The sequence below is a fragment of the Vulpes lagopus genome, chromosome 2 (assembly GCF_018345385.1).
Source record: "Vulpes lagopus strain Blue_001 chromosome 2, ASM1834538v1, whole genome shotgun sequence".
In the NCBI taxonomy this organism is placed as follows: domain Eukaryota; kingdom Metazoa; phylum Chordata; class Mammalia; order Carnivora; family Canidae; genus Vulpes; species Vulpes lagopus.
The window spans coordinates 10,447,830-10,472,014 of record NC_054825.1 but is presented as its reverse complement, the minus strand read 5'-3'; the positions used below and the strand labels follow the sequence as shown (position 1 = coordinate 10,472,014).

The window sequence follows — 24,185 nt, the reverse complement described above, 5'->3', positions numbered from 1 at the left end:
TAAGCATCTCACCCTATGTATTTACGGGGGAGCGCTAGAAGTAGGGAAGAGAAGATATCATAATTGTATTTATTATTTTCATTTTGTAAAAAAAGAAGGCATCAGAGTTAGACCTTTTGGAAGTTTGCCATTAAACTCTTCTACCTTAAGCTCTCATTAAAGATTAGAGGTAGAGGGTAGATTATTAAAATATGCCTTAAGCACTAATTAGAATGCATTCATTCAGCCTTTCTATAAATAGATAATACCTAAGAACAAATTGTGAATTCATGTGCAGTAAAAAGTGATGCCCAACTGTTCCAGAAAGATTGTTTGATTGAAGTAAACTGAGCACTTATAGGTGTGTCCGTCTTTGCTTCTCAGGAATGGTCCCCATCTCACAACTTGAAGAGCCTGAGAAAGAAACAGTTGGCTACCCGAGAGGCCATGGCCCGCCAGACCGTGGTCTCAGACACAGAGCTGAGCATTGTGGAGTCTTCCGTGATCAGGTGCAGAGTGCTGTTCCCTGCCTGTCATTTGTGATAACCAGTGTCGTGGTAGGGAACTTGACAAGTGTCGTCCAAAGGCATCTATTGTACTCTCTTGTATTTCAGTGCATACTTGGAAGACTGAAGAGTTAATTTTATTATTTCATTGCTTAGTGTAGTCAATAACACATACAGTAGTATCCATATGCCAGTATCCATTAGCGATTGTGATCATTCTCACTACCCTTCTGTGCCCTAAACTTCAGCTTCTGAAGTCCAAATGAATTTAGCATGAACATCTGGATAGTTCATATTGTCATTTATATATGCACCAAAGAAAATATATAGAGAATGCTAGATTTAGGGACTGTCTGCATCTCCATCCCCACCAATTTTAGAAATAAAAAAAACCTCAGAGAGAATGGTCAAGATAAGGCCTCTTTCTGTAACAGAAACAGTGAACAAATTTCTCGTGTAAAGTCTAGATGACTACATTCCTCTGTATGGGGTAAATAACCTGTTGGGAGTAATTTGTGTTTTCCTATTCTTAACTGAGCAAAGATTAGTGTCAGTGCTTTTTATTTTGGCAGATAGTTTTGGACTTCCTGTTAATGCATCTGTATATCTGTATTTGGGACAAATTAATTAATGTGTGTGTCACTCTAGGAAAAAGAAATAGCTTTACCTTATTCCTCTCTCTTCCAAAGCTTGTTGCAGGAGGCAGAAAGTAAATCTGAACTCAGTCAGAACATCTCTGCCCGGGAGCATTTTGTGTTTACCGATAATGATGGCCAAGTTTATCATCTCACAGTGGAAGGAAACTCAGTGAAAGATAGTGCTCGGATTCCACCAGATGTGAGTCCAGCTCTTGATTACATCTTCGTGAAGAGTTTATCAGAGGTTTTGTTGATTCCATATCCACTGAAGCCATAGTTAAGTTGTGAAGCTCTTTCATGAAACTTTAAATAATAAACTTGACTATTTAAGGAGATATTTTCATTGATTAGACTTGTCCCATATTGCTAGAGAATAACATTGTAACTACTTAAATTAAATACTAACTATGTGCTACTTATTTTTTATCCCCTTAATAATCCATGAGGAATTCTTTCCATTTTATCTATGACAAAACCAAGGGAGAATAAGTAACTTTCCTAGTGTTACCCCGCTTAGTGACATGGCAGTTGTAAACTCAGGTCTGTCTGTTTGATTCCAGTATCTCTCCTCTTTCCACTTGGAGGATTTGACTTACAGTCTAGCATCATTTTGGGGTAATAGTAATCAGGTTGTAAGTGCAATAGCATTATTAATATTTACTAATTTATATGTATCCTCCTAGGACCTTCTGAAATCCTCTGAGGTTCTATAGTTTGTAATTTGTGTCCATATGCATTTCATAGGTTGCATGAAAAGATAGATAAGAAAGTGTTTTTAAAAGATAGATAAGTGTTTTTGTTAACTAATACTGCTGTAATGGTTAAGTGGAGGCATGAAATGATTTCATGAAATATATCTATTTACTTAAAATTGTTACATAAAAATAGACTGTTTTAGGAATGTCTGCATGGCTCAGTCAGTTGGGTGTCTGCCTTCTCAGGTCATGATCCTGGAGTCCCCTGATCAAGCCCTGCATTGGGCTCCCTGCTCAGTAGGGAGTCTGCTTCTCCTTTTCCCTCTGCTTTTCCCTCTGCTAGTGTGCTCGCTCTCTCGCTCTCTCTTTCTTACTCTCTCTCAAATAAATAAATAAAATATTTAAAAAATAAATAAAAAATAGACTGTTTTAGTTGAATGCCAAGCCCTATATTTTACAGGTGGCTCAGAGTCTTACAGGTTGCAGTCAGGATGGCGGCTAAGTTAGCCAGGATGGCTAACTCACATGGCCATTGCAAAGTAATGCTGGCTATTGATGACTGGCCTCAGTTCTTTCTCACAGGGACATCTCCCTAGGGCTGTCTGAGTGTCCTCACCCACGTGGCAGCTGGCTCCCTCAGTGCAACTGATCCAAGAGAGAACACAAAGAAAGCTGCGATGTCTTTTAGGACCTAGTTTGAGAAATCACACTGTCATTTCCTCAGTGTGCTGATGGTTCACGAGTCAGTCCTGATCGTTGTGGGAGGTGACTGCCAGGGCACATAAAAACCACAAGGCAGGATCAGTGGAGTCTCTTAGAGACTGGCTGCTGCCATGTCTTCCTTAGAAACAATGTGAGAAGAGGTGAGGCCATCAAACAACCTTCTCTGCTAAAAATGGAAACTAACATGTGAAAGTACTTTTCAAACCAGTTTCATTTTTACTATTACATAGAACAAGTCATACCTGATACTTAGTAATGTCTGTTTTGAACTTTCTTTAATTGTCACTAGTTTGAAAAGGTGAAAGTAATGCAAATGTGAAAGGTTGGTATTTGATCACAATAGGAAAAGTAACTAAATGTATAGAAAGAAAAAACTAAGCAGACATAGAGTTGCAGTATTATGTAGCTGTCCTTTGGAAAATCAGTTTGCTGTCTTAATAATTCAGAGTTCCTCCTCTAGAACCCCAGAGAAGGCCCCTTCTGAACTCTTTTCTTGCCATTCACAGGCAGCTGTCTGTCTCTGATCACTTCACACTTGGGATTAGGATATAGACACAATCCAGTAATTTTTTGAGATGCCAGTTCCTCCTTACCCCAGAAAAAGTTTAAAACTTTTGGGCATTAGACCCTAGTTTTCCTTTTTATAAGATTTTCTTTCAGGATGGCAATTGTGCCTCACAGTTTTTAAGATTTTTTTTTTTCTTTTTATGGAGGTCCGAAGTCTCTACTTGCCTGCCAGATCCTTTTATTCCACAGCTGGAAGGAACTTTCTCAGGGAGAGACCAGTCTGATACAGATCCAGCCTCCAGTGAAATTAGCACATATTTTAGAGCAGATTGGTTTTAGGGAAAGGGATTTGAGCAACTGCTGTATAATACGTGAAGAATTGGCTTTGATTCATTGTTTTTATTTTCTGTAACTTAAATATTTTCTAGGGACTGATCTATATAGATACATAGGCATAGGTTTTGTTTGCCTATTTTAATCCAATATTTATCTTACCCTCTTCTCAAATGTTTAATACTTTACATTTGCTTTGAGTTGAAACTTTCCCTCTTTCGATTTTTGGCCCACAAACTATAGAATGTATAAAAATGGTAAAAAGAAGAGGAAAGTTTGACATATTTTAAGTAGTTGACTGCTTTTATTCAGAAAACTGAAATAGTGGGAGAGAATGAATATTTCTGCTTTGCTGTCAGCCTTACTTCTGATCTTTTGAACATCATATTTTATATACAGGAACGTAACAGTGTCAACAAATAATACTCTATTGAGTTTTAGTCTTGGCTCTCTCCAGATTGTCGGAGCCACAGAGCAACTTTATGCCACATTCTCTGAAAGCACCTTGGTATCTGCATATGGCCTGTATACCATCAACTCTTAGGTAGAAAGATCTGGATTGCTTAATTATATAGTTGTATGAATATGTCACTTATAATTCTAAGCTGATTTCTGAGCTTATTTAAACTTTAATATTTTGATTTTTAGAAGGTAGAAAGTAAGATTATAAAATGTGAAAGTTTTTAAGACTAGAAAAAGTAAACTTGAAGGCAAATTTTTAAACATTCTATTAATGATGTCAAGAAATAAGATCTTGAAGTGTGGCTTCATATCATACAGAATTCTATTTATTTAACATAGCTTTCTAAGATTTTTATCATTGAATTCTTTAAAATACTCATTTTTAATTCAGGTTTTTTTCTTTTATTTCTTGACTACCATTAGGATTTATGCAGTATTTGATGTATGGGCCAGTTTATAATAGTCAGTTTGGCCAACCTTGAGCTTTCCTGCCATGGGTAGCTTGAGAACTAAGCATGTAAATTTTTATTTTTATTTGGTTCTATAAATGCAAAAAAAAAAAAAAAACAAGATTTCTTTTAATAAGTAGAGAAATAATTGAGAAATAATTGAGCAGTGATATTTTTTAATAGCAAACATGTATTGACTACTGTGTAGCCAGCATTGTTTTGAGCCCTTTCCTGTATAAATTTATTAATACTATTAGGAGCTCCTTACCTTTCATGAGCTTAACATACTTTTTTGATGATAAATCCGAGAGATGCAGGAAGATTAGGTAAATGTGCCACAAGCCACACAACATATGTGATGAAACTCAGATTTGAGCCCTGGCAACTGACTCTAGAGCCTAGGCTCCTAAGGTCTCTGTCACACTACCTCCATGGGTTTGTTAGAGCTCTAAGCTCCGTTCTCCCCCACCCCTTGGAGTTATTGCAATAGTGTTTCATTCTTACACTGAGGTTTCCCTATGGACCTTCTTTGCAAAGCTTTCTGTGAATTCAGATTGTGTACATGCCTTTATTTCTTTATCTTTTTTAAAGATTTTTATTCATTCATGCGAGACACAGAGGGAGGGAGGCAGAGACAGAGGCAGGCTCCTCACAGGGAGCCCAATGTAGTACTCCATCCCAGGACCGAGGATCACACCCTGTCAAAGGCAGACAGATGCTCAACCACTGAGCCACCCAGGTGTCCCTGTGCACATGGCTTTAATCTACAGTATCTCTTCACTGTCATTATTCTAGAAGGTTCAGTGAAGCTCTAGATCCTCTTTTCAGTAGAAAAATTGCTGCACAATTAATTATGAAACAGCTCTGAATTTCTTCTGGGACAGAAGGATTTATTCTTTTGCAGCAAGTGAGAGTTGGAGACAAGAGCCCTCTAGAAAGGGTTTTCTTTCCTTCTCTTTACTTCTTTTAGTTTGCTTTCTTTAAGGTATTTTTTCCTCATATAACACCTCTTTATAAAATCAGTTCAGGTAACTTAATGTCTGTCAAACTGAAATCTTCATTGTTGAACTTGATAAGTTAGGTATTTCTTTAGTGTCCAGGGTCTCTTAGTATTTGATGGCATTCATACCAAAGCAAAACCATTTATAGTTAAGTTTTACTAAAATATCTTGACTATTTTATCACATTTATTAAGAAAAACATTTCTCTGCTATGATGTCCTATAAGTAGTAAAAAAAATATGTATGTTTGTATATTTATTGCTTTTGTTTTCTAGGGAAGTATGGGTAGTATTACCTGCATCGCTTGGAAAGGTGACACATTAGTTCTTGGAGATATGGATGGAAATTTAAATTTTTGGGATTTGAAAGGCAGAGTATCCAGGTATGATTCAAGAATGCAGTGTTATTTGGGGTACCTAGATGTTTCAGTCAGTTAAACATCTGACTCTTGGCTTCAGCTGAGGTCAATCTCAGGGTCCTGAGACTGAGCTCCATGTCAGACTCTGTTTTCTCCCTCTCTCCCTCTCTCCCCACTCATGCTCATGCACTCTCTCTCTAAATAAATAAAATATTTATTTAAAAAAAAGACTTCACTATTATTTGTTTTTTTTTATAAAAAAGTAGCTTCTTGATATGGTTCCATTGAAGGCTGTGACCTGCTAAAGTAGAATATTAAACATAACCAAGTATAGCTTGGACCCTTGGGTCTCTTGTCACTGAACTTGGGAGGAAAGGCGTTGAGCAGACTCTGGGTCATTAATAGGAGACACTTATCTGCAGGTGGCCCATGCAGAAATGCTGGGACATCATTCCAGTTGTCGTTAAAGGCCAGACCATTTCTGTCAAATGAGACCCTTGTCCCAGACAGTAAAGTGGTTCTCACGTCACCAGACCTTGTCAAAAGCAGACCTAGAAAGAGTCATTGGATAAACTTTCCAGTGACAAGATATTATCCTACTGTGTATTGATATTTTGTTTTGTTTGTTTACCACCCTCAGAGGAATACCTACACACCGAAGCTGGGTCAGGAAGATTCGTTTTGCTCCTGGTAAAGGAAACCAGAAATTGATAGCAATGTACAATGATGGTGCTGAAGTGTGGGATACTAAAGAGGTAGGCCCAGCTCCCTGATAAGACACTCAAACCAAGCTGCTGGTCACAGGAGCTCTATTTTTTTTCTTCCGTCTGATTTAGAAATGAAGCCTATATAATGGGTTTGACAAGCTTCTTAAAATAATTTTCTTGCTTTTAATGGTATCGCTGTCTTTGGGATCTTTAAAATATATCTGCATGTAGAAGATAGGTTGCCAAAACTGTTCAGTTTTAACTTACACTGGGTCTATGCCACTGGCATTGTCTCTGATAAACATCTTCCTTTTCTTCCTGAAAATGACCACAACAAAATTCACTTTTGAAGGTTCAGATGGTGAGCAGTTTAAGAAGTGGAAGGAATGTGACCTTTCGGATATTGGATGTGGACTGGTGTACGTCAGATAAAGTGATCCTGGCGTCAGATGATGGGTGTATCAGAGTCTTGGAGATGTCTATGAAGTCCACTTGTTTTAGAATGGATGAACAAGAGTTAACTGGTATGGAATGTCAATGAAAGGATCTGTGACACTTTCTTTATTTTGCATAGGCTGCTCTCTTCTGTTTCATTTCAGTCTTACTTTCTAACAATCTGAGTATAAGGAAATGGATTAACTTCAAGCTTGAGTGTTTTTACTGCTAAGATACTGGGCTCTGTTACTGCAAATGTCAATCATTATCTACTCCAGCTTGGCAAGTGCCCCTTCTTTGACCCTTTGCGGAGTGCTTTGTGGAAAGATCAGAGATATTTGCATAAAAATGATTCACTTAGAATTTAGGAGAACTCTGGTGCCTGGGTGACTTCCTTGGTTAAGCGTCTGCCTTCAGGTCAGGTCATGATCCCATGGTCCTGGGATTGAGCCCCACATGAGGCCCCCTGCTCTGTGGGGAGAGTGCCTGCCTCTCTCTCCTCTCTCTGCCCCACCCCTCTCCGGATCAGGAGTTCTCTCTCCCTTGCTCTTTCTCTCTCAAATGAATAAATAAAATCCTTAACAAAAAAAAAATAATAATAATAATTTAGAAGAACTCATCAGAGGACATGAATCTAGTGGTAAGGTGCTGCTGGCTTTTTAAGAATGAGCTTTTTATCTTTTGCAAGCATATATCACTGGGGGCGCCTGACTGGCTCAGCCAGAAGAGCGTGCAACTCTCCATCTCAGGGTTGTGCATTAGAGCCCCCCTATTGGTCGTAGAGATTACTTAAAAAAAAGAAAAGAAAAGGGCAAGCAGATATCATTAAAAAGTCACTTTGGAAAGTGTTCTGGGTATCATGAATTTTGATACCTATCTTAAGACTTCTTAAATGGCCAGTGAAAATAAAATTAGATGATTGCGCTGTTGTATCTTTTCTGTAAGTTGTTTTAAGATTGTTTTTTTTACCAGAAAAAAGAATATTTTGATAACTATAACCTCATACATGACTTTTTGAAAGCAAATGGGACTGTGAATGTGCCTGTCAATCAGTTTGAAAGGCTGCTTTTGTCTTATGAAATACAGTGTCCTCCATGCCAGACACTTGTGAATGGAGATACATTCTGACCCTAACTGGAGCAAATTAAGTATTCCCCAGGCATCCGTTTGGTGTGCATTCCAGGCTGCTGAAAAATGTCAGAAGAGACTTACTTAGTCCCTTACTGGACTTCAGCTTAAAACTGTCCACTCTGGGAACTGGCCATACCTTTGTAGGGTCAATCTTTGGTATATTCAGAGGCAGTAAGATTTTGAAAACCTGTGCTTTCACCTTGTGTTCGTGCTTGAGACACTCTCAGGTTGCTGTTGATGCTGGCTGGGCCCCCCGGAAGTTATGTTAGGTGTGCGTTTTTTTTTTATTGTTGCCCCAGCCCTGCCTGGTGGCTTTGGTCCCACCGCTTCATCCTGTGTAACCCTAACTACCATCTCCTGAAGCCAGAAGTTGTATGTGGCTTTCTCATGTGTGTCCTTGAGATGCTCGCCAGCTCTACAGAAGTGGCAGTGTCCCTTCTTTCCATAACAAAGTTATTAAGGAAATCGAGGGAACTTCAAAGGTCATTTCCTTTTAATTTAGCTACTAGATCTAGGTTAAAGAGGTGTGTAAATGTAATCAAAATCTTTGAAAAGCTTTCTATCACCTTTAATTTAAAATTTGAGTCTACCAAAGCCAACGTAGCTTTTCTTAAAGTGACTATAGAATTGGAGCCCATCATTAACACCATACTTGAATATCTGACCTACAGATAGATTTTAGGTTACATTTTCTTTTAAAGTTTTCCAAATAATAATAGTAATTCCTATCTAGTCTCTAGTGCTGCAGCCTCAACCAGAAAGGGAAAATTTTGAAATAGTAACAGGGAAAGGTCAGTATTGACCCTTAAACTCAGAATGTCATTTGATACATGTTAAAGAATAAAAACTGGTGGTAGTGTAAATATGGAGTTGCCAAAAAGATGTCTATATTTTTATCTGTAGTTACATGCAAATTTGGTCTTGGAAAAATACGTTGATAGATTTTTATTCTGGGGACTTACTGATAGGGGATGAAATCATTTTAGGTCATATGCAGTGATATATTTAATGAATTTTCTTTAATTCCCCTTAACAAGTAGAGAGTATCCAATATTGGTTCAAATCTGTCCATTTTCTTAGAATAGCTTAAGTGGCCTACTTTCTGTCCCTATGCCCCATGTTTACATTTGTCTCAACCCTCCACGCCTCAGTGAAGGAGAAGGTCAGATAAATGTAGAAGATGAGGATCCCTGTTTTTGAGTTGGAGAACCCTTGTCTGCTGCCTTGTCAGGGTCATAAAACCACATAAAAATACTATAATGCTTTTTTTAGCAGCATCTAGAAGGAGTCCCAAGAGTGTAAGACTTTTTTAATAACATTGCAGTTTGATGTGGTTTCCACACACTTTAAATAGTATCAGCAGAGTGTTAGAGAGATTGTCTAGTCTGACTTCCTCCCAGCTGCTCAGGCCACTGCCGAACAACTCGCTTTTCCTAAGGGAGATCACATAGAAGGAAACTTTCTACAATCAGATTACACACAAACCTTGCCTCTTCATCTGCCTCTGCTTTCTACTCATTTCCAGTGGTTTTCATTTGGGCTGTTTGGAAATGTGTCACAATGTGCAGGTGTGTGTGTGGGGGGTGGTGGGAGTGGGGAGTCTAGGGTCCCTAAACAGCATGCAATGCATGGAACAACCTAGATAATGAAGAATGATCCTACCCAAAATGTCAGTAGTGTCCCTTGTCTCCCTTCTTTCCCCCTCATTGCATCACTGTAACAGCATGACCAAAGCAGAGTCCTCTCCTTCCCAGACTGCCTGCTCACCGTGCTATGTGCCACCTCCAAGTGGTGGAGGAGCAATTTTCCTACTGCTTTTTTCTTGGCTCTTCAGCTCCTCATTTTATGCATTGCTGTCCCATAGGTAGCCAGCAGTCTGGGCAAGTTTCTGTTTAGCATCTCAGATAGCTGTAGCCCAGACCAAGCAGAATGTGTGCAAGAGAAGTAGCAGTGATGCCAACTGCCTCTTCATTCTAATTGTAATTTCCAGAGGTGAATGAGCTCTTGCAGGTGAGTTTCTCCAGCTGTGAGATGATCACCTATTCATTTTTCATGGCTGATTATTTGCCTTTGAGAAGAAAGTTCTAAACTCATTTGAAGGAAAAAGAAAAAAAACTCATTTGAAGGTAGGAGGGAATAGAGTTCACTTTCAGCTGTTCATGCTCATTGGGATGCTGTCAACAATGTTTTGTTTTGGAGAAAATAACACATTTGTTTATAAAAATCAGATGTTTCCCTCAGTTTACTCTGGCCTTGGTGAATGTCTTGCTCGTGTTACATAATAACTCTGGAGTGCTGCTCTCTAAGAACATTCTCTTGTGTCTTTTCACTGTTCATTGATTAAGAAACTACACATAGCATGGAAGCTTTCTCTGTCTCTAAGCTTAATCTTTTAGTGTTAAGGTTTTATTCCCTTATGTTAGCTATTTCCAAGCATTTTTACTAATGCTAGCAGCCCCTACTGTCTAAAAGTGTTGAGGGCCAGCTTGAGAGCCGGAGTGTCCTGTGGTTGTCGTCTAGCAAGGATGAGGAGAGAGAGCTAAGTAAACCCACCTTTATCCTTTCCAGTGCTGGTTTTAATGGTTCTGTAGGTATGTGAGTCTCATTCTTCTTCCTTTTTTTTTTTTTTTTAAGATTTTATTTATTTATTTGAGAGTGACAGAGCAAGCAGGGGGAGGGGGAGAAGCAGGCTCCCCACTGAGCAGGAAGCCCAATGTGGGGCTCCATCCTAGGACCCCAGGATCATGACCTGAGCCAAAGGCAGATGCTTAACCAACTGAGCCATGCAGGCACCCCAGTGAGTCTCATTCTTACCAGGTACCATTCCTCCCTTTATAACCTGGCTGTAAAAGATAAATGTGACTGAATGGAAAATTAAAAACAAAAAAAAAACAAAACTTTCATAGCAGCTAAAACTATAAGCAAAGCTAAATACAAATAATAACCTGGGAGAGGTATATGCAAGTCTTTAATGGGTTATCCACAGAGAAGAAAAAAATGCGTAGGTGGCTCTTAAATATATGAAAAGAAGCTTTATTCATAAGAGAAATATAAATTAAAACTACACTAAGAAACTGCTTCTCACCTATCAGATTAATAAAAATTCAGGAGCTTGAAAATATGCTCCTGGAAGTCTGAGGAAATAAGCACTCATGCATTGCTCATGCACAGTCCCTATAGGAAGGAATTTGGCAATACTTAACAAAGCTATATGTGTATTTACCTTTTATAATCAGCAGTTCCACTACTAAGAACTTAACTTGACCATCCGTATGTGTGACCATAGCAGAATTGGGGAAAGAATAAGTTTGAAGACAAGAGAATAGTCTACAGCACTAAAGAGAATGAGGAATTTCTCTGTGAGCTGATCTGGAGTGATAGGGTATGTATAGGTGAAAAATCCAGGTGTTAAAGTGTATATAGTTTGCATATACATTTGTTTATTTTACAAAAGACAAAAACAAACAAACCTAGAATCATCCAAGAACTAAGTAAGGAAAATGATTATTGATAAGAGGTAGAAAAATTGAAAGAACGGGGATTGGGTGAGATGTCCGTGAACATACTAATATTATATAGTTTCCACTTTTGAGTCGTTTAAATGTTGTAGAACAGAAGATACAGGTGTCCCTTGAACAACATGGGGGTTAGGGCTGTTGACCCTTCACACACTTGAAAATTGGAGTATAACTTTTCACTCCTCAGAAACTTTCCTAATGACCTGCTGTTGCTAGAAGCCTTACTAATGATGTAAATGGTCGATTAACACATATTTTATATGTAATATGTGTTATATGCTGTATTCTTATAAGATAGAGAAAAATGTTACTAAGAAAATCATAAGAGATTTTCATAAGATCATAATAATTTAATCAGATCATAATAGAAAATACATTTACAGTATGATGCTGTATTTATTGAAAAAAAATCATCTGTAAGTAGATCTACACAGTTAAACACATGTTGTTCAAAGATCAACTGTATAATGAAAACAAAAAGGATGAAAGAAAAAACAAACCCTAAAATTGAACAAAGAGACTACTGAACCTAACTATACAACAGATTGGTAAGACTAGTTCACATAACTGAAATACAGAACCTTTACTGTGGCCCTTAGTGGTTCAGACCCTGAGAACAGAAAGAGTCGCAGTGGACTTTTCAGTTAGTTGGCAGTAGCACTAGTTATTCTAAAACTGTTTTGTGCATGTTATCAACTGTAACAAACTAGTACATAAATTGCAATTTAGGGGAACCAGGGTTCCTAATGAGGGAAGAGCGAGGTACAGATGTGGAATGGGGGGTGAGGAGAAAGAACCCTCCAGGATGGATTTACATTGGAGATAGCAATATAATTAATTCATGACTTTTTTTTTTTTAATCCATTTCCTTATTTCTTGGCCCTATATACTGATTTCAGGCATAGAAGCAATGACGTTTCAATGGCAGTGAGCACTCTTAGCACCCAGATTTGGTTTCTATATTCCATTTCCTGACTAAAAAGAACCGGGGTTCCTTGGGCAGTTTATTCCAGGAGAGAGGCAAGGAAGCTGTAAGATGAGTCTGGGACATGTTGTGGTGCCAGAAACTAAGGAAGGAACTGAAAAATCAATGAGGACTCATCATAAACATACAGAAACTAGCATCTAGGGGCTTCCACTGCCACACGTGGGGCAGTCTGAGCATCATAAAGAAAAACAGTTGTATTGCTATCAGTGTTGGACTCTTTTTAATCCATTACTCCATAGCAATATTTAAAGGGAAAGAAGAAGGGGTCTGGGCAGGAAGGGAAAGCTGTTGTTTACAGAAGAATGCCAGTCGATAAATGTAGACAGAGTGATAGAATTAGAAAATCACCAATTCCAGTTCTTAATGTAATAGTTGATTCAAGCCAAGATCACTAGTGAGTGTCAGATCACTGATAGAAGGGTGTTTGGGAATAGGAAGTTCGGTCTCAACAGTATCTCGCTGTTACCTATTAATTGAAAAGGGGAGAAAAGTGCCCTGACAATGAGGGAGACTATGATCAGATTTAGTGTTACCAAGAAGCCAACTAACATGCTCCCTCTGATGCGATGCAGTGAGAAGTACACAACATCCTGTGTCATGTTCTTGCTCACACAGATCACAATGGAGATAATTTCCTAGGACCTTGAATGGACCAGAACTTTTCAAAAATGAAAACATTGTTTAAGAGCAGAAACAAAAAGGTTGAGAGGACTGTTCTAGATGAGAGGAGACTCAGGAGGATGAGAAACCAGTGTGGGTAGAATATAGCTGTCAGGATAGGGAGTAACAGAGGACCTCTGAGTATGATTTTAGTGAATCAATATTAAAACTCTTGGGTGTAGTACACCTGACTGGCTCAGTGGTTGAGCGTCTCAGGTTGTGATCCTGGGGTCCTGGGATCAAGTTCTGCTTTGGGCTCTCCACAGGGAACCTGCTTCTCCCTCTGCCTATGTCTCTGTCTCTCTGTCTCTCATGAATAAATAAATAAAATCTTAAAAAAAAAAAAAAAAACTCTTGGGTGTAAAAGAAAGTAGTCTTAGAAATATTTCTGACCATTTTCCAACTCTGAAAAGTCCACATAAGATATTTATTCATTATTTAATACTTAGCTAAATACATAGAATGACATTTTGTAAAGCAGTACTGTCTAACAAATGTAATGTGAGCCACATATATTTACATTTTTGGTACCCATTTTAAAAAATAAAACAGATGAAATTAATAATTTTATTTAACCCAGTATATCTAGCTTTATTTTTTTCAACATACAGTTAATATTAAAAATTACTAATGAGGTATTTCATATTTTTGCATGCTCAGTTTTCAAAGTCCAGGCTGTATTTCACCTTAGAACACGGATCAACTTAGGGGGCATATTTTCAGCAGAAATACTTAAGCTATATTTAGATTTTATAAAATTTACAACTGAAAAAATAGTTACATATTCCTAAGTAGACTTAAAAGTTCTCCAATGACTGAATCAAGTATTAGTTTTTAAATTAAGTTAGTTAAAATTAATTAAGGTTAATTAGTTAAAATTAGTTAAGTCCCAAAGAACTTTTATCAGGTCACGTGTCTGACTGAGTCGGCCATGTAAGGCAGCCTCAGCACAGTTGCCTGGGCACTGGGACCTTTGGGCCTTCTTTGCATTAGAGCGTATTGAAAAAGAGGCAAATCTTGTGTCCAAAGTAAGCCAACTGCTGCATGTAGGGGATGCTGGGGCCCATAGTCTAGGAATATAATCCTTTTTCTTCAAGGCCTACCCTTGTGAGACCTGAGAATGCCTTTGATCAGAGATGACCTAATCCCTTTAGTGACGAGCTCACTATAGGTCCGAGTTAGTTTAATAGTCTCAGAAAAGCAAAGATAACAAGTGGTATGATACAGGTAAGTATTATGTTTAGTATTTTAAAATAATGAGTTTTATTAATATCTGTTGAGTTGATGCACTGAATCTTTTATTCACATAGGATCAGTGTTTTTATACTATATAGGACACTTAAATTTTAAAAAGGGGAAGGAAGACATATTAATCAGTTTGGATGAAGAGAATCGCTCCATTCAGGCTGTTTGTCTTTAAGCAGTGATTACACTGAATATACTCTCTCAGTTGCCACCAGATTTATAATTTGTTCTCTGTTGACTTCTCTGTGAACGGCTGTGGCTGAAGCTTCAGAGTAAAACTATAAAATTCTATTTTATTAAAAGAACTAATTTTTAAAATTCTTTTATTTTTGTCTAGAGCCTGTGTGGTGCCCCTATCTCCTTGTTCCAAGGGCCTCCCTTGCCTTGAAAGCTTTCTTACTACACCAGCCGTGGAATGGACAGTATTCTCTGGACATTTCTCAGGTGTAAGTTTTTACCATTTTTGTTTTCCATTCTTAACTTGCTTGGGGTTGAAAATCAGTAGGAGCCTATACTCTGGCATTTAAAAGGATTGGAACTATAAAAACAAGCTGAGGCTGAGACAGACACCCTGAAAGAACCCTTCATTTGCCTCTCTGGGGCCTTTGGGAGTGAGCATGTGTTGGGAGCTGGGGCACCTGAGCTGCTTTTGGTAACCTTTGTCTGAACCCAGGATATGACATGATGAGTGTGAAGAAGGCCAGTTAGGCCAAGAGGAATTTGAGGCCAGCCTTCAAATTCTTTTTAAAAACAACAAGAGGGGCCCCAGGGTGGCTCAGTTAGTTAAGCGACCAGTTCTTGATTTCAGCTTAAGTCATGATCCCAAGGTCTTGGTTTCAAGCCCCATGTCAGGCTCCCTCCTCAGTGTGGAGTCTGCTTGTCCCTCTCCCTCTGCTCTTCCACTCCCCCACTCATTTTCTCTCTCTCAAATAAATAAAATATTTTTTAAAAAGCAGCAAGAATGGGCTTATTGCAGATATATTTTCTGTTTTATGAAATTTCACTTATTATAAAGACATTCACAGTAACTATTATTAGTAGTTATTAGTTAAATCCACAAGTGTTACTGAACTTATGCCATGTGGAGTGCCCAGGTAGGTATGGGTTAAGGAATAAGAAAAATAATGTGATGTCTGTTTTCCAAGAAGTATCTACTTAGAGAAATGAATGTCCATTTTGCAGAGCAGAAAGAACAAGTTCCTTTAGTCATTGCTAGGTTTCTTATTAACATGACTCTTAAGCACGATAGTTTTTAGAGCCCACTGATAAATTTTCTGGTTTCTTGAAAGCCAGAGAGACACTTTAGTTATGTCTTTGTTTTAACTAAATAGGATAAAAGCAGACATGAAAGGTGGCTGGTGGGTTCTTGGGTGGTTGCTGTTTGATCTATAACCAGCTTTTTTTTTTTTTTTTTTTAAGATTTTATGTATTCATTTGAGAGAGAGAAAGCACAGCCGGCAGGGGGAGAGGGAGAAACCGACTCCCTGCTGAGCAGGGAGTCTCACGTGGGGCTCTATCCCAGGTCTCTGGGATCATGACCCGAGCTGAAGGCAGACACTTAATTTGACTGAGCCACGCAGGCACCCCTATAACCAGCTTTTTAAACCAGGGACTGCAAAGAGGTTATTTCTACATTGGCACAGCTTTTTTTCTGGTGAAGAAATGCTTGATTATAAGTGAAGAGAGAATGAGCTTATTCAAAATCTTTTCTGTATAGTGATTATCCAGAAAATGAAGAAATAAAGAATCTCCTTCAAGAGCAGCTGAACTCGTTGTCAAAGTAAGCATCCTGGCTATGTTTTATTAGGGATATGACTGTGAGAAAGAAAATAGAATAATTAGGCTTTTTGAAGTTAAAGTAACTTGTATTTTAGAAAACATTAGTAACCCAAGGAGAGACCATTCTATTCACAAAGGCTCATTTGATCTTTCGAATCTTCGTGTTGTAGAAAGTAGTTATTTAATAGTTACAGTGACAGCATCCACCTTCACCAGTTTCCTACGTGTTGGATGGCTGCGGTCCCATGTCAGACAGGAATGGAAGCTGTGCTGTGAGTGTCCTGGTAGCTCAGCCTGCCTCCATCACAGATGCCCCAGGAAGCCTCAAGTTAGAGGCCATACACAGCACAGTTCTTGTGTGGCAGCTGCCTTTTCTAAAATAAGTTCTCTGTGTCAGGTGCTATGTGTGCACACTTCTGACTAAGCAATTAATATGTTCCCTAGAGCCAAGAGCATTTAAAAGTACATATTGGGAATAAAGCCAAGGAAGTAGAAAAATATGGGTTCATGGGGAGTTCTTGGTAAAACAGAGTACATTTTTGCAGTCTTAGAATCTGTCACATGTAATTACAATATTTAATAATTTAGCGATATTTTATTAATGCCAAATTCAAAATAATTATTGTTTCTGTATCCAAAAGTTAATATTTGTGTTTAAGTGGAAAAGATTTAAAGAATATCTTTCCTCCCCCAATGTATGAATATTCTGTATGTGGCTATTTTAGAAATATCAATTTATAAAAACATGCCTTTCTTCCTTAAATATTTTATTTTTTGTAATAGTTTCTGAATTTATCTCTTCTAAAGTATACACTGTTTCTGATCAGTAGCAGAATCATTTTATCAACAGTGACATTCTTGTTCCTATAGTTAGGCAACTGTTCATGTTTTCAAAACCTTGAGTTGAACTATTGCAAGGATGTTATGTAAACCAGAATCAGAGCCTCACCCCCCTGTGGTAGTTGACAGGTACTAGCTCTCTTGGCCTAGATACACTCAGCCTTTGCATTTATGATTTCAGGGTCCTGGCAAAGTAACTTCCTTTGGAAGTTCTAAGTGTACTAACTAGTTAAAAAAAGAACAAAACATTTCATGAATAGCAAAACTTTAAGTAGATTAGCAATTTTGAGTGGATTTCCCATTTCAAGAGTATATTGATTTATCTCCCTTATTGTTTTATTAAAAAAGTATGCCTTACCTTTGTCTGGATTCCTGTTTTCAGTGACATAAAGAAGCTCTTACTCGATCCAGAATTCAGTCTCTTGCAGAGATGCCTGCTTGTTTCAAGGTAACACTAAATGTTCTGTGTAAGAAACAGAATGTCAGATGAACTCATTTCTCTTATCAAGGTTTTGTAGTTAAGACCAAATAAACGATTTTGATTTTAGAACAACATATCAGTTCATCCTTTAGGTTTGCTTTACAGTTAATTTTGGAACTAGAAAAAAGGAAATAGGAAAAAATAACTACATTTTTAATGTGAGATCTAGACCTTCTCTACTGGAAATGCTGCCTCCTCCAGATAGCTTTTAAAAATATGTATTTTAAAATATCAGCTATAAAAAGCATGTCCTTAAATATACTGATAAGTTATATTTAAAGCAATAATCTGTACTCCCTCTCTGCAAGGTAGAGTTGTCACTTACAAAAAAGGCATTTCAATTTATTCCCCAGAGAATAAATTGTAGTTACTTCCATATCTTAATAGGCCAGTTTTCCAAGAGGAATTTCTTCCTTAATGTGAAGCTGTGGTCCCGATTGAAAGGTGTGTGTGCTGCTGACAAGCCGGGTAAATCATAGCCCAGGCCTTGGAACCATAGTGATGCTCTTAACCCAGCACAGAGGGGACTTGGGGGCAAAGGGGCCTTGCCCTTAGGCACCTGTATCATTTGAGAGTCGGTAACAGGGCTGTGGAATGTGCTACTTTTTCTTTCACCCCACCAGGCACAGGCGAGTGTCCCAAATGGTCTTTCATGGGACTGCGCTGTGCTCCTGGTACTTGAGGCTTCTGTGGGGACGCCCTGTCCACGCCCAGGTGTGCCATGTGGGGTCAGTGGGATTTTGGTTTCACCTTCCTCAGGCTTTACGGCGATGAGTCGGAGCTGCACTTCTGGACAGTTGCTGCCCACTACCTGCACAGCTTGTCCCAGGAGAAGCCAGCAAGCAGCCCCACCTCTAAAGACACCGAGCCTCGGGACAAAGTGAACAACCCACTAGATATATGTTATGATATACTCTGTGAAAATGCCTATTTTCAGGTATTATGTTTTGTGGATTAAATCTTGAAAGCTCCCATCTTGTTGACTTATGTCTTTGTAAGTGTCTTAAATTTGGGAAACTTTCCAGCTAAATTAAGGTCCACATAATAGAAATGAGTCCTTCGGCACCTCTGCATTGAAAAGGCCTGACTCAGAACTTGAGAAGCTCATAAATGCTTATTGAGTTTTGTAATACACGAGTTTTGTAATTTTATTATTAAGTCTTTATTTTTTTCTTTGTCTTAACAATTGTTAACTTAGAAGATTCATTTTTATTCATTTTCTGTAAAAAATATTTTTCACTTGATATCTTATACACTTTTCCATGTATAAAAAGGTACTTTCACAGTGTATTCACTGCAGGAAAGAACTTCAGTGCACAGAGGGCTGGCTTCTGGAAGCAGGCAGAGTTGCACAGAAATGAGAATTCATTTCAGCACTTTTGTTTGTTTTTTTATTTTTTATTTTTTTAAAATTTTTATTTATTTATGATAGTCACACACAGAGAGAGAGGCAGAGACACAGGCAGAGGGAGAAGCAGGATCCATGCAGCGGGAGCCCAATGTGGGATTCGATCCCGGGTCTCCAGGATCGTGCCCTGGGCCAAAGGCAGGCGCTAAACCGCTGCGCCACCCAGGGATCCCTTGTTTGTTTTTTAAAAGATTTTATTTCTTTATTCATGAGAGACACACAGAAAGAGGCTGAGACATAGGCAGAGGGAGAAGTAGGCTCCTTGCAGGGAGCCTGATGCAGGACTCGATCCTCAGACCGGGATCATGACCTGAGCCAAAGACAGGCAGTCAACCGCTGAGCCACTCAGGTGTCCCTCAACACTTTTTTCTAGTCAAATTCTTATTAAATTTTTTGGATTTCTGTAAAGTTGATTATCTAATAACCTCAGGAGTCAAAATAATATTTACAAAATGATTTTATTAAATATAGTAAAATTTAAAATCTTAGAATTTTCTTTTCTTTTTCTACTCTAGAAATTTCAGCTGGAAAGGGTTAACCTACAGGAAGTAAAGCGGTCAACTTACGATCATACAAGGAAATGTACAGACCAGCTACTCCTCTTGGGTCAAGTATGTCAATCTTTATCACTCTTTTCACATTTCATGGAGTTGCTCGTTGATGAGTATTTCAGAGCATCATGTAGATCACACACATGCACACATGCGCGTGCACACACACATACAGACAGATAAGTAAAACATAGTATTTTTCTAAAAGTATACATGTAAATTTAGGCTTTCTTTCAAAATAAGACCAACAAACCTTGTGAGAAAGCAAAAATCTGTGGTTGACTAGCTTGGAATTTTGGATTACATATGTCAAATGAGACCTAACTGGTTTGGTTTGGTTTTGTGTCTCTGAATTGACTGATGGAAAGCTAGAGTAAGCAGTTTCCTGAGCATCTGTGTAAACCAGATTGTGGTTTTCCCTTTGTTCCAAAGAAGCAGTAGGACACTTTGTTGAATTTTTGTATATATAAGTAAAGCATTGACAAACAAGTTTTGAAAATGAAAGTCTTCTCTAAGCTATAACTTCAGTGTTCCAAATTGCGAGTTCAATAACACTGTGTTGGAAGAAAATGGTCTCATAATTAGAAGAACTGTTTCTCTCATTAGACAGACAGAGCTGTGCAGTTGCTATTGGAAACAAGTGCGGATAACCAGCATTATTATTGTGACTCCCTGAAAGCCTGTTTGGTTACAACTGTCACCTCATCAGGCCCTTCCCAGAGCACCATTAAGCTGGTGGCAACTAACATGATTGCCAACGGCAAGTTGGCAGGTAAGGTGTGCTTTGTGGGTATATTTGTCAGTACTTCTGGGAACTCAGGCCCATTCCCAGCAAAGTATTTGATTATTAAGATAGTTCTTTTCTTTTTTTAATATATGCTGGAGAAAAGTAGGAAGATTGTTGCTAGCCATTAACATGGTGACCATATCACTTAATCATTTGAAGCAGAACACATCTTAAGTGTGAAAGAGGGCAATAGTCATAATTACCAATACAGCAGGCATGAGTTGGATGAACCTGAGCAGGCTGAAACAGTGAACACAGGTGCGCAAGCCCACACTTTCCCAGTTTGCTTCCTGGACTATATTGCTGCTGCTGCCCTCTTGACTCAAGGGGTAGCATTGTAAAACTATTTTTGTATTTTGTTTTAAAATTAAAGTCAAGAATGTCTCCAATAAGTATATAATGCACAAGAGCAGATGACATCAAATAGTGGTTTTTACCTTGTAGTGACCTGTTCGAGAGGGCTGTGGTATCACCTGAGGGGCTGGTGTTCTGTCTTCCAGAGGGTGTGCAGCTGCTTTGCCTGATAGACAAAGCTGCAGATGCCTGCCGCTACCTGCAGACATACGGCGAGTGGAACCGGGCAGCATGGCTTGCAAAAGTAGGTGACTCTGGCAGGTGCTTAGAGCATTTGGGATAGAAAGTTCTTCTTTAACTTTTGACTCCTGATTTAGAAGCAATTTTTTGGCTGCACAGCTGCTATGCAGATATTTTCTTGCAACTCTAATGCTCCTGTTCTTTATGAGTATAAATTACCTTTCTTCTTATTGAGAAATGGATTGCCTTGGTAGCAATTTAGTGAAAGCAGCTGGCCCCTTTCCCTGCTGGGGTGCTGGGGTGTGAGCCCAAACCCCAACACCAGCCCAGGAGTTGCTGGTCCCTAATTCCACAGACTTGGGTGGTTATCTCTGCTATTCATGGTAAACAGCAAAGCTAGGGCAGTGTGCTAGCAAAACCAAGCCTAGCACTTGTTTCACAGGAACAGATCCCATTTTGATTACATTATAAATATATATATATATATTTTTTATAGTGCAGGATGTCTTTGTTTTTAACACGGGTATCTTTCTCAGGTCCGTTTAAGTTCTGAGGAGTGTGCTGATGTTTTAAAGCGGTGGGTTGACCACCTTTGCTCTCCACAAGTCAACCAGAAGTCAAAAGCCCTCCTCGTCCTTCTCTCCCTGGGCTGCTTTTTCAGTGTTGCTGAGACACTTCACAGGTACACCCACAGTGCATCACAGGTGGTCGGGTGACTAATTCTTCATGCGCTCTTGAGGCTCTGCTGGGTGGATAGAGCACTCACTTTGTGGAGTAAAAGGAAAAGCTTACCTTTTAGGTTTATAAAAAAAAAAATACAAAAAACAAAAAACCCTACAGGGAATGAAATAGTCCATAGTCTTTACTTAATCATCTCCATTTGGTCTAGGAGCTTTATTTTCCTATCAGTATATTTGCCACACATAATAGGTAACCTATTTAAAAAGAATCTAAAAAAAGTCTGAGAATTTAGCTTTGAATAGAGCAACTAAGATGAAGACCAGAGAACAGTAGGAAGGCTGACAGCGTTGTCAGTGTCCCCTCTAAAAATAATACCTATCATTTAGGGGACATTTTATTTATTTAAAACTAAGGGAGGCTGAGGCAAATATGAAAAGACTTCTGGATAAATCTGGACAGTGGGTGTGTGGATACTTGTCCCATCTCTGTAGATTTGTGTATATTTCAACTCTGTCACAGTTTTTGTAAATATGAATTAGTCGGGTTGGGGAGTGATGACCCACCCAGGGGGGCTATGATAACCCCAGGTGGGGGGCTATGATAACCACCCAGTTCCCATAGCCTTTCCTCTATGAGCCAGGGCTTGGAAAAATGCTAATGTAAACTTGTGCTTGGGTTTCTAGGGAGAATGGGTACAAGTCTCTATATGAAAATACACCCTCAGGTGGGTCTGCCCCAAATGCCATAAAGCACAAAGCATAACTCACTTTGTTCTCTTGAGCAGCATGAGATACTTTGATCGAGCTGCCTTGTTTGTGGAAGCTTGTCTCAAGTACGGTGCAGTCGGAATCACTGAGGACACAGATATCCTTTGCTGGGATGATTATGTGGAACAGGAGGCTGACGGCATGAGTGGGTTCCTCTTAGTGTACTGCCTGGGCAGGAACTGTGTTAGGTCAGGGACGATCCACACTCAAATTCACCAAAGTCAGGAAAGAAGGAGAAATGAGAGAGAAAGACAGGAAGAAGATGGTTGCATAGCTGGCATCAGTTCTAAGATGGGTGGGGAGGCAGGAAGGACTGTAAAGGGATGGGACTCCAAATTTTGAACTATATCCAGGCACTGGTGAAGTTGACTCTTTGCAACAGGCTACTTAGAATGTCAGAGCACAGGAAAACAGGGCTGTCTGAAATCCTAAGACCTCAGGGCAGACTTTGTAATCAAAACCTCTCACTAGGCTGTGTCTGCCCCCAAATTGCCTACCACTCAGCCTTTCAGGTGCCAGAGGGTATGTACTTAAGGCTTCTTTCTTTTTCTAGTCTTTAGTGTAGTGTTAGGCTTTGAGACAATCTAAATCTAGGAGGATGTTAACTAGGTCTTCTGGAAGGAAACACTTTGCATTCAGCTCTTGCAGAGGGGAGTGGGTGACATTGCAGATTGAGACCTTGCCTCCCCAAGCCAGGAACTCCCCGCCCCCGTGGAAGGGTGTCTGTGTTTTGCTTGGCCCCAGCGGGTCCTTGCATCCCTCCTGATTTGCCCCCATAGAGGTGGTTTCTTCCTGCCTGTGGGAACTTGGTAGAGTATAATCACATTTCTTTCTGCCCTTTTTCCCCTTAACTATGGTTTACAGAAACTCATCTCTGCTATATATGCAGATTATGCCCGAAGCTTGAAGAACCTCGGTTTTAAACAGGGTGCAGTTCTTTTTGCTTCAAAAGCTGGAGCAGCTGGCAGAGATTTGTTGAATGAGCTGGAATCCCCCAAACAAGAACGGACTGAAGAGTGACAGGTCGATCTGTGCTGGGGAACCTGGCTTCGCATGCAGGGTAGGGGGTCGGTCTAGCAGTGCTCAGGGTCATGGTCAGGACCACTGAGGATACTGTCCTTCCAGGGTCCCTGTGAGCTGCTCAGCATTTTCCCATGGCTGTGTGTGCACAGCAGCAGATGAGCATTTGCAAAGTTAGGAGCAGATTCCACGGCCTTTGTTTATCTCAGAAAAAAATGCGAATGCTTCAGATTTTGAAAGGGTATAACATTTTATACTTTTGGAGACAGCTTTAAGAGTCCCTGGAAATATTTTAATTTTTTTAATCATAAAATTCAAGTGACTGAATTGCTTTTCTCATTGAGTGGAAAGGTGTTTGAAAAATCTAATTGTAAGAGGAGTTTGTGAGACCTATCCTCAGATATGTACTATGCCTGTGTTTCTCTACAATCATTCAAGAGACAGAGCAGAGAGATTTCAACAGTAAAGATGACTTACCAAAGCATTCCTTGTTTCTTATCTTGAGAATATAGATCTCTTGATTCTCTGTTTTACGCAGTTGCTAAATTTTGTAATTTCAGGCTCATAGGGAAATTTTAAGCTTTATGTTTTATTCTAGTTTGTGGGATCTTGGGTATTTTGAATTTTAACTCTTCTGATGTATTACAGTAACCTCCTTTTTGAACTCTCTGTGCTTTTAGTTTTCTGTCTTTGTGTTTGTCCAACAACTGAAATATATGAGATGTGACTATTATAAATTATTGCTGTCTAGAACTTACAGAAATGACAAATAAAAAGGAAATTTCAGCCAGGTGTTTGTGTTTCCTGAGCTGCTGTGCATGAGGTCAGGGGCTGTGCTGGCTTCTCGGGAGTCAGTCCAGCTGCTTCCTCCAAAGTCCAGGCCACTTGCTGAGTCAGAGAAATTGGAATGTAGGAATTCCAGGAGTGTGGGCCTAGGATTGGACCGAACGCCTGCGCCCTGGGCAGATCTGCCTCAGACCTCCCAAAGGAACAGGAGTCAGT

The 24,185-nt window shown here is 39.2% G+C and overlaps 1 protein-coding gene across 1 annotated transcript in view; it reads left to right on the top strand.

Moving 5' to 3' along the window:
• The window catches only part of WDR11 (WD repeat domain 11), a 58,860-nt gene extending 34,891 nt beyond the window's left edge, over positions 1–23,969 (top strand). Inside the window, exons 15-29 of the mRNA XM_041745262.1 lie at positions 364–488; positions 1,175–1,322; positions 5,569–5,675; positions 6,292–6,406; positions 6,711–6,882; positions 14,673–14,781; positions 16,053–16,115; positions 17,337–17,402; positions 18,195–18,372; positions 19,359–19,454; positions 20,001–20,166; positions 20,682–20,779; positions 21,252–21,397; positions 22,181–22,260; positions 23,026–23,969. Of these exons, the coding sequence (XP_041601196.1) occupies positions 364–488; positions 1,175–1,322; positions 5,569–5,675; positions 6,292–6,406; positions 6,711–6,882; positions 14,673–14,781; positions 16,053–16,115; positions 17,337–17,402; positions 18,195–18,372; positions 19,359–19,454; positions 20,001–20,166; positions 20,682–20,779; positions 21,252–21,397; positions 22,181–22,260; positions 23,026–23,183 (1,827 nt within the window). The 3' untranslated portion in view covers positions 23,184–23,969. The remainder of the gene's footprint in view (positions 1–363; positions 489–1,174; positions 1,323–5,568; positions 5,676–6,291; positions 6,407–6,710; positions 6,883–14,672; positions 14,782–16,052; positions 16,116–17,336; positions 17,403–18,194; positions 18,373–19,358; positions 19,455–20,000; positions 20,167–20,681; positions 20,780–21,251; positions 21,398–22,180; positions 22,261–23,025) is intronic.
• Positions 23,970–24,185: the final 216 nt, after the last annotated feature.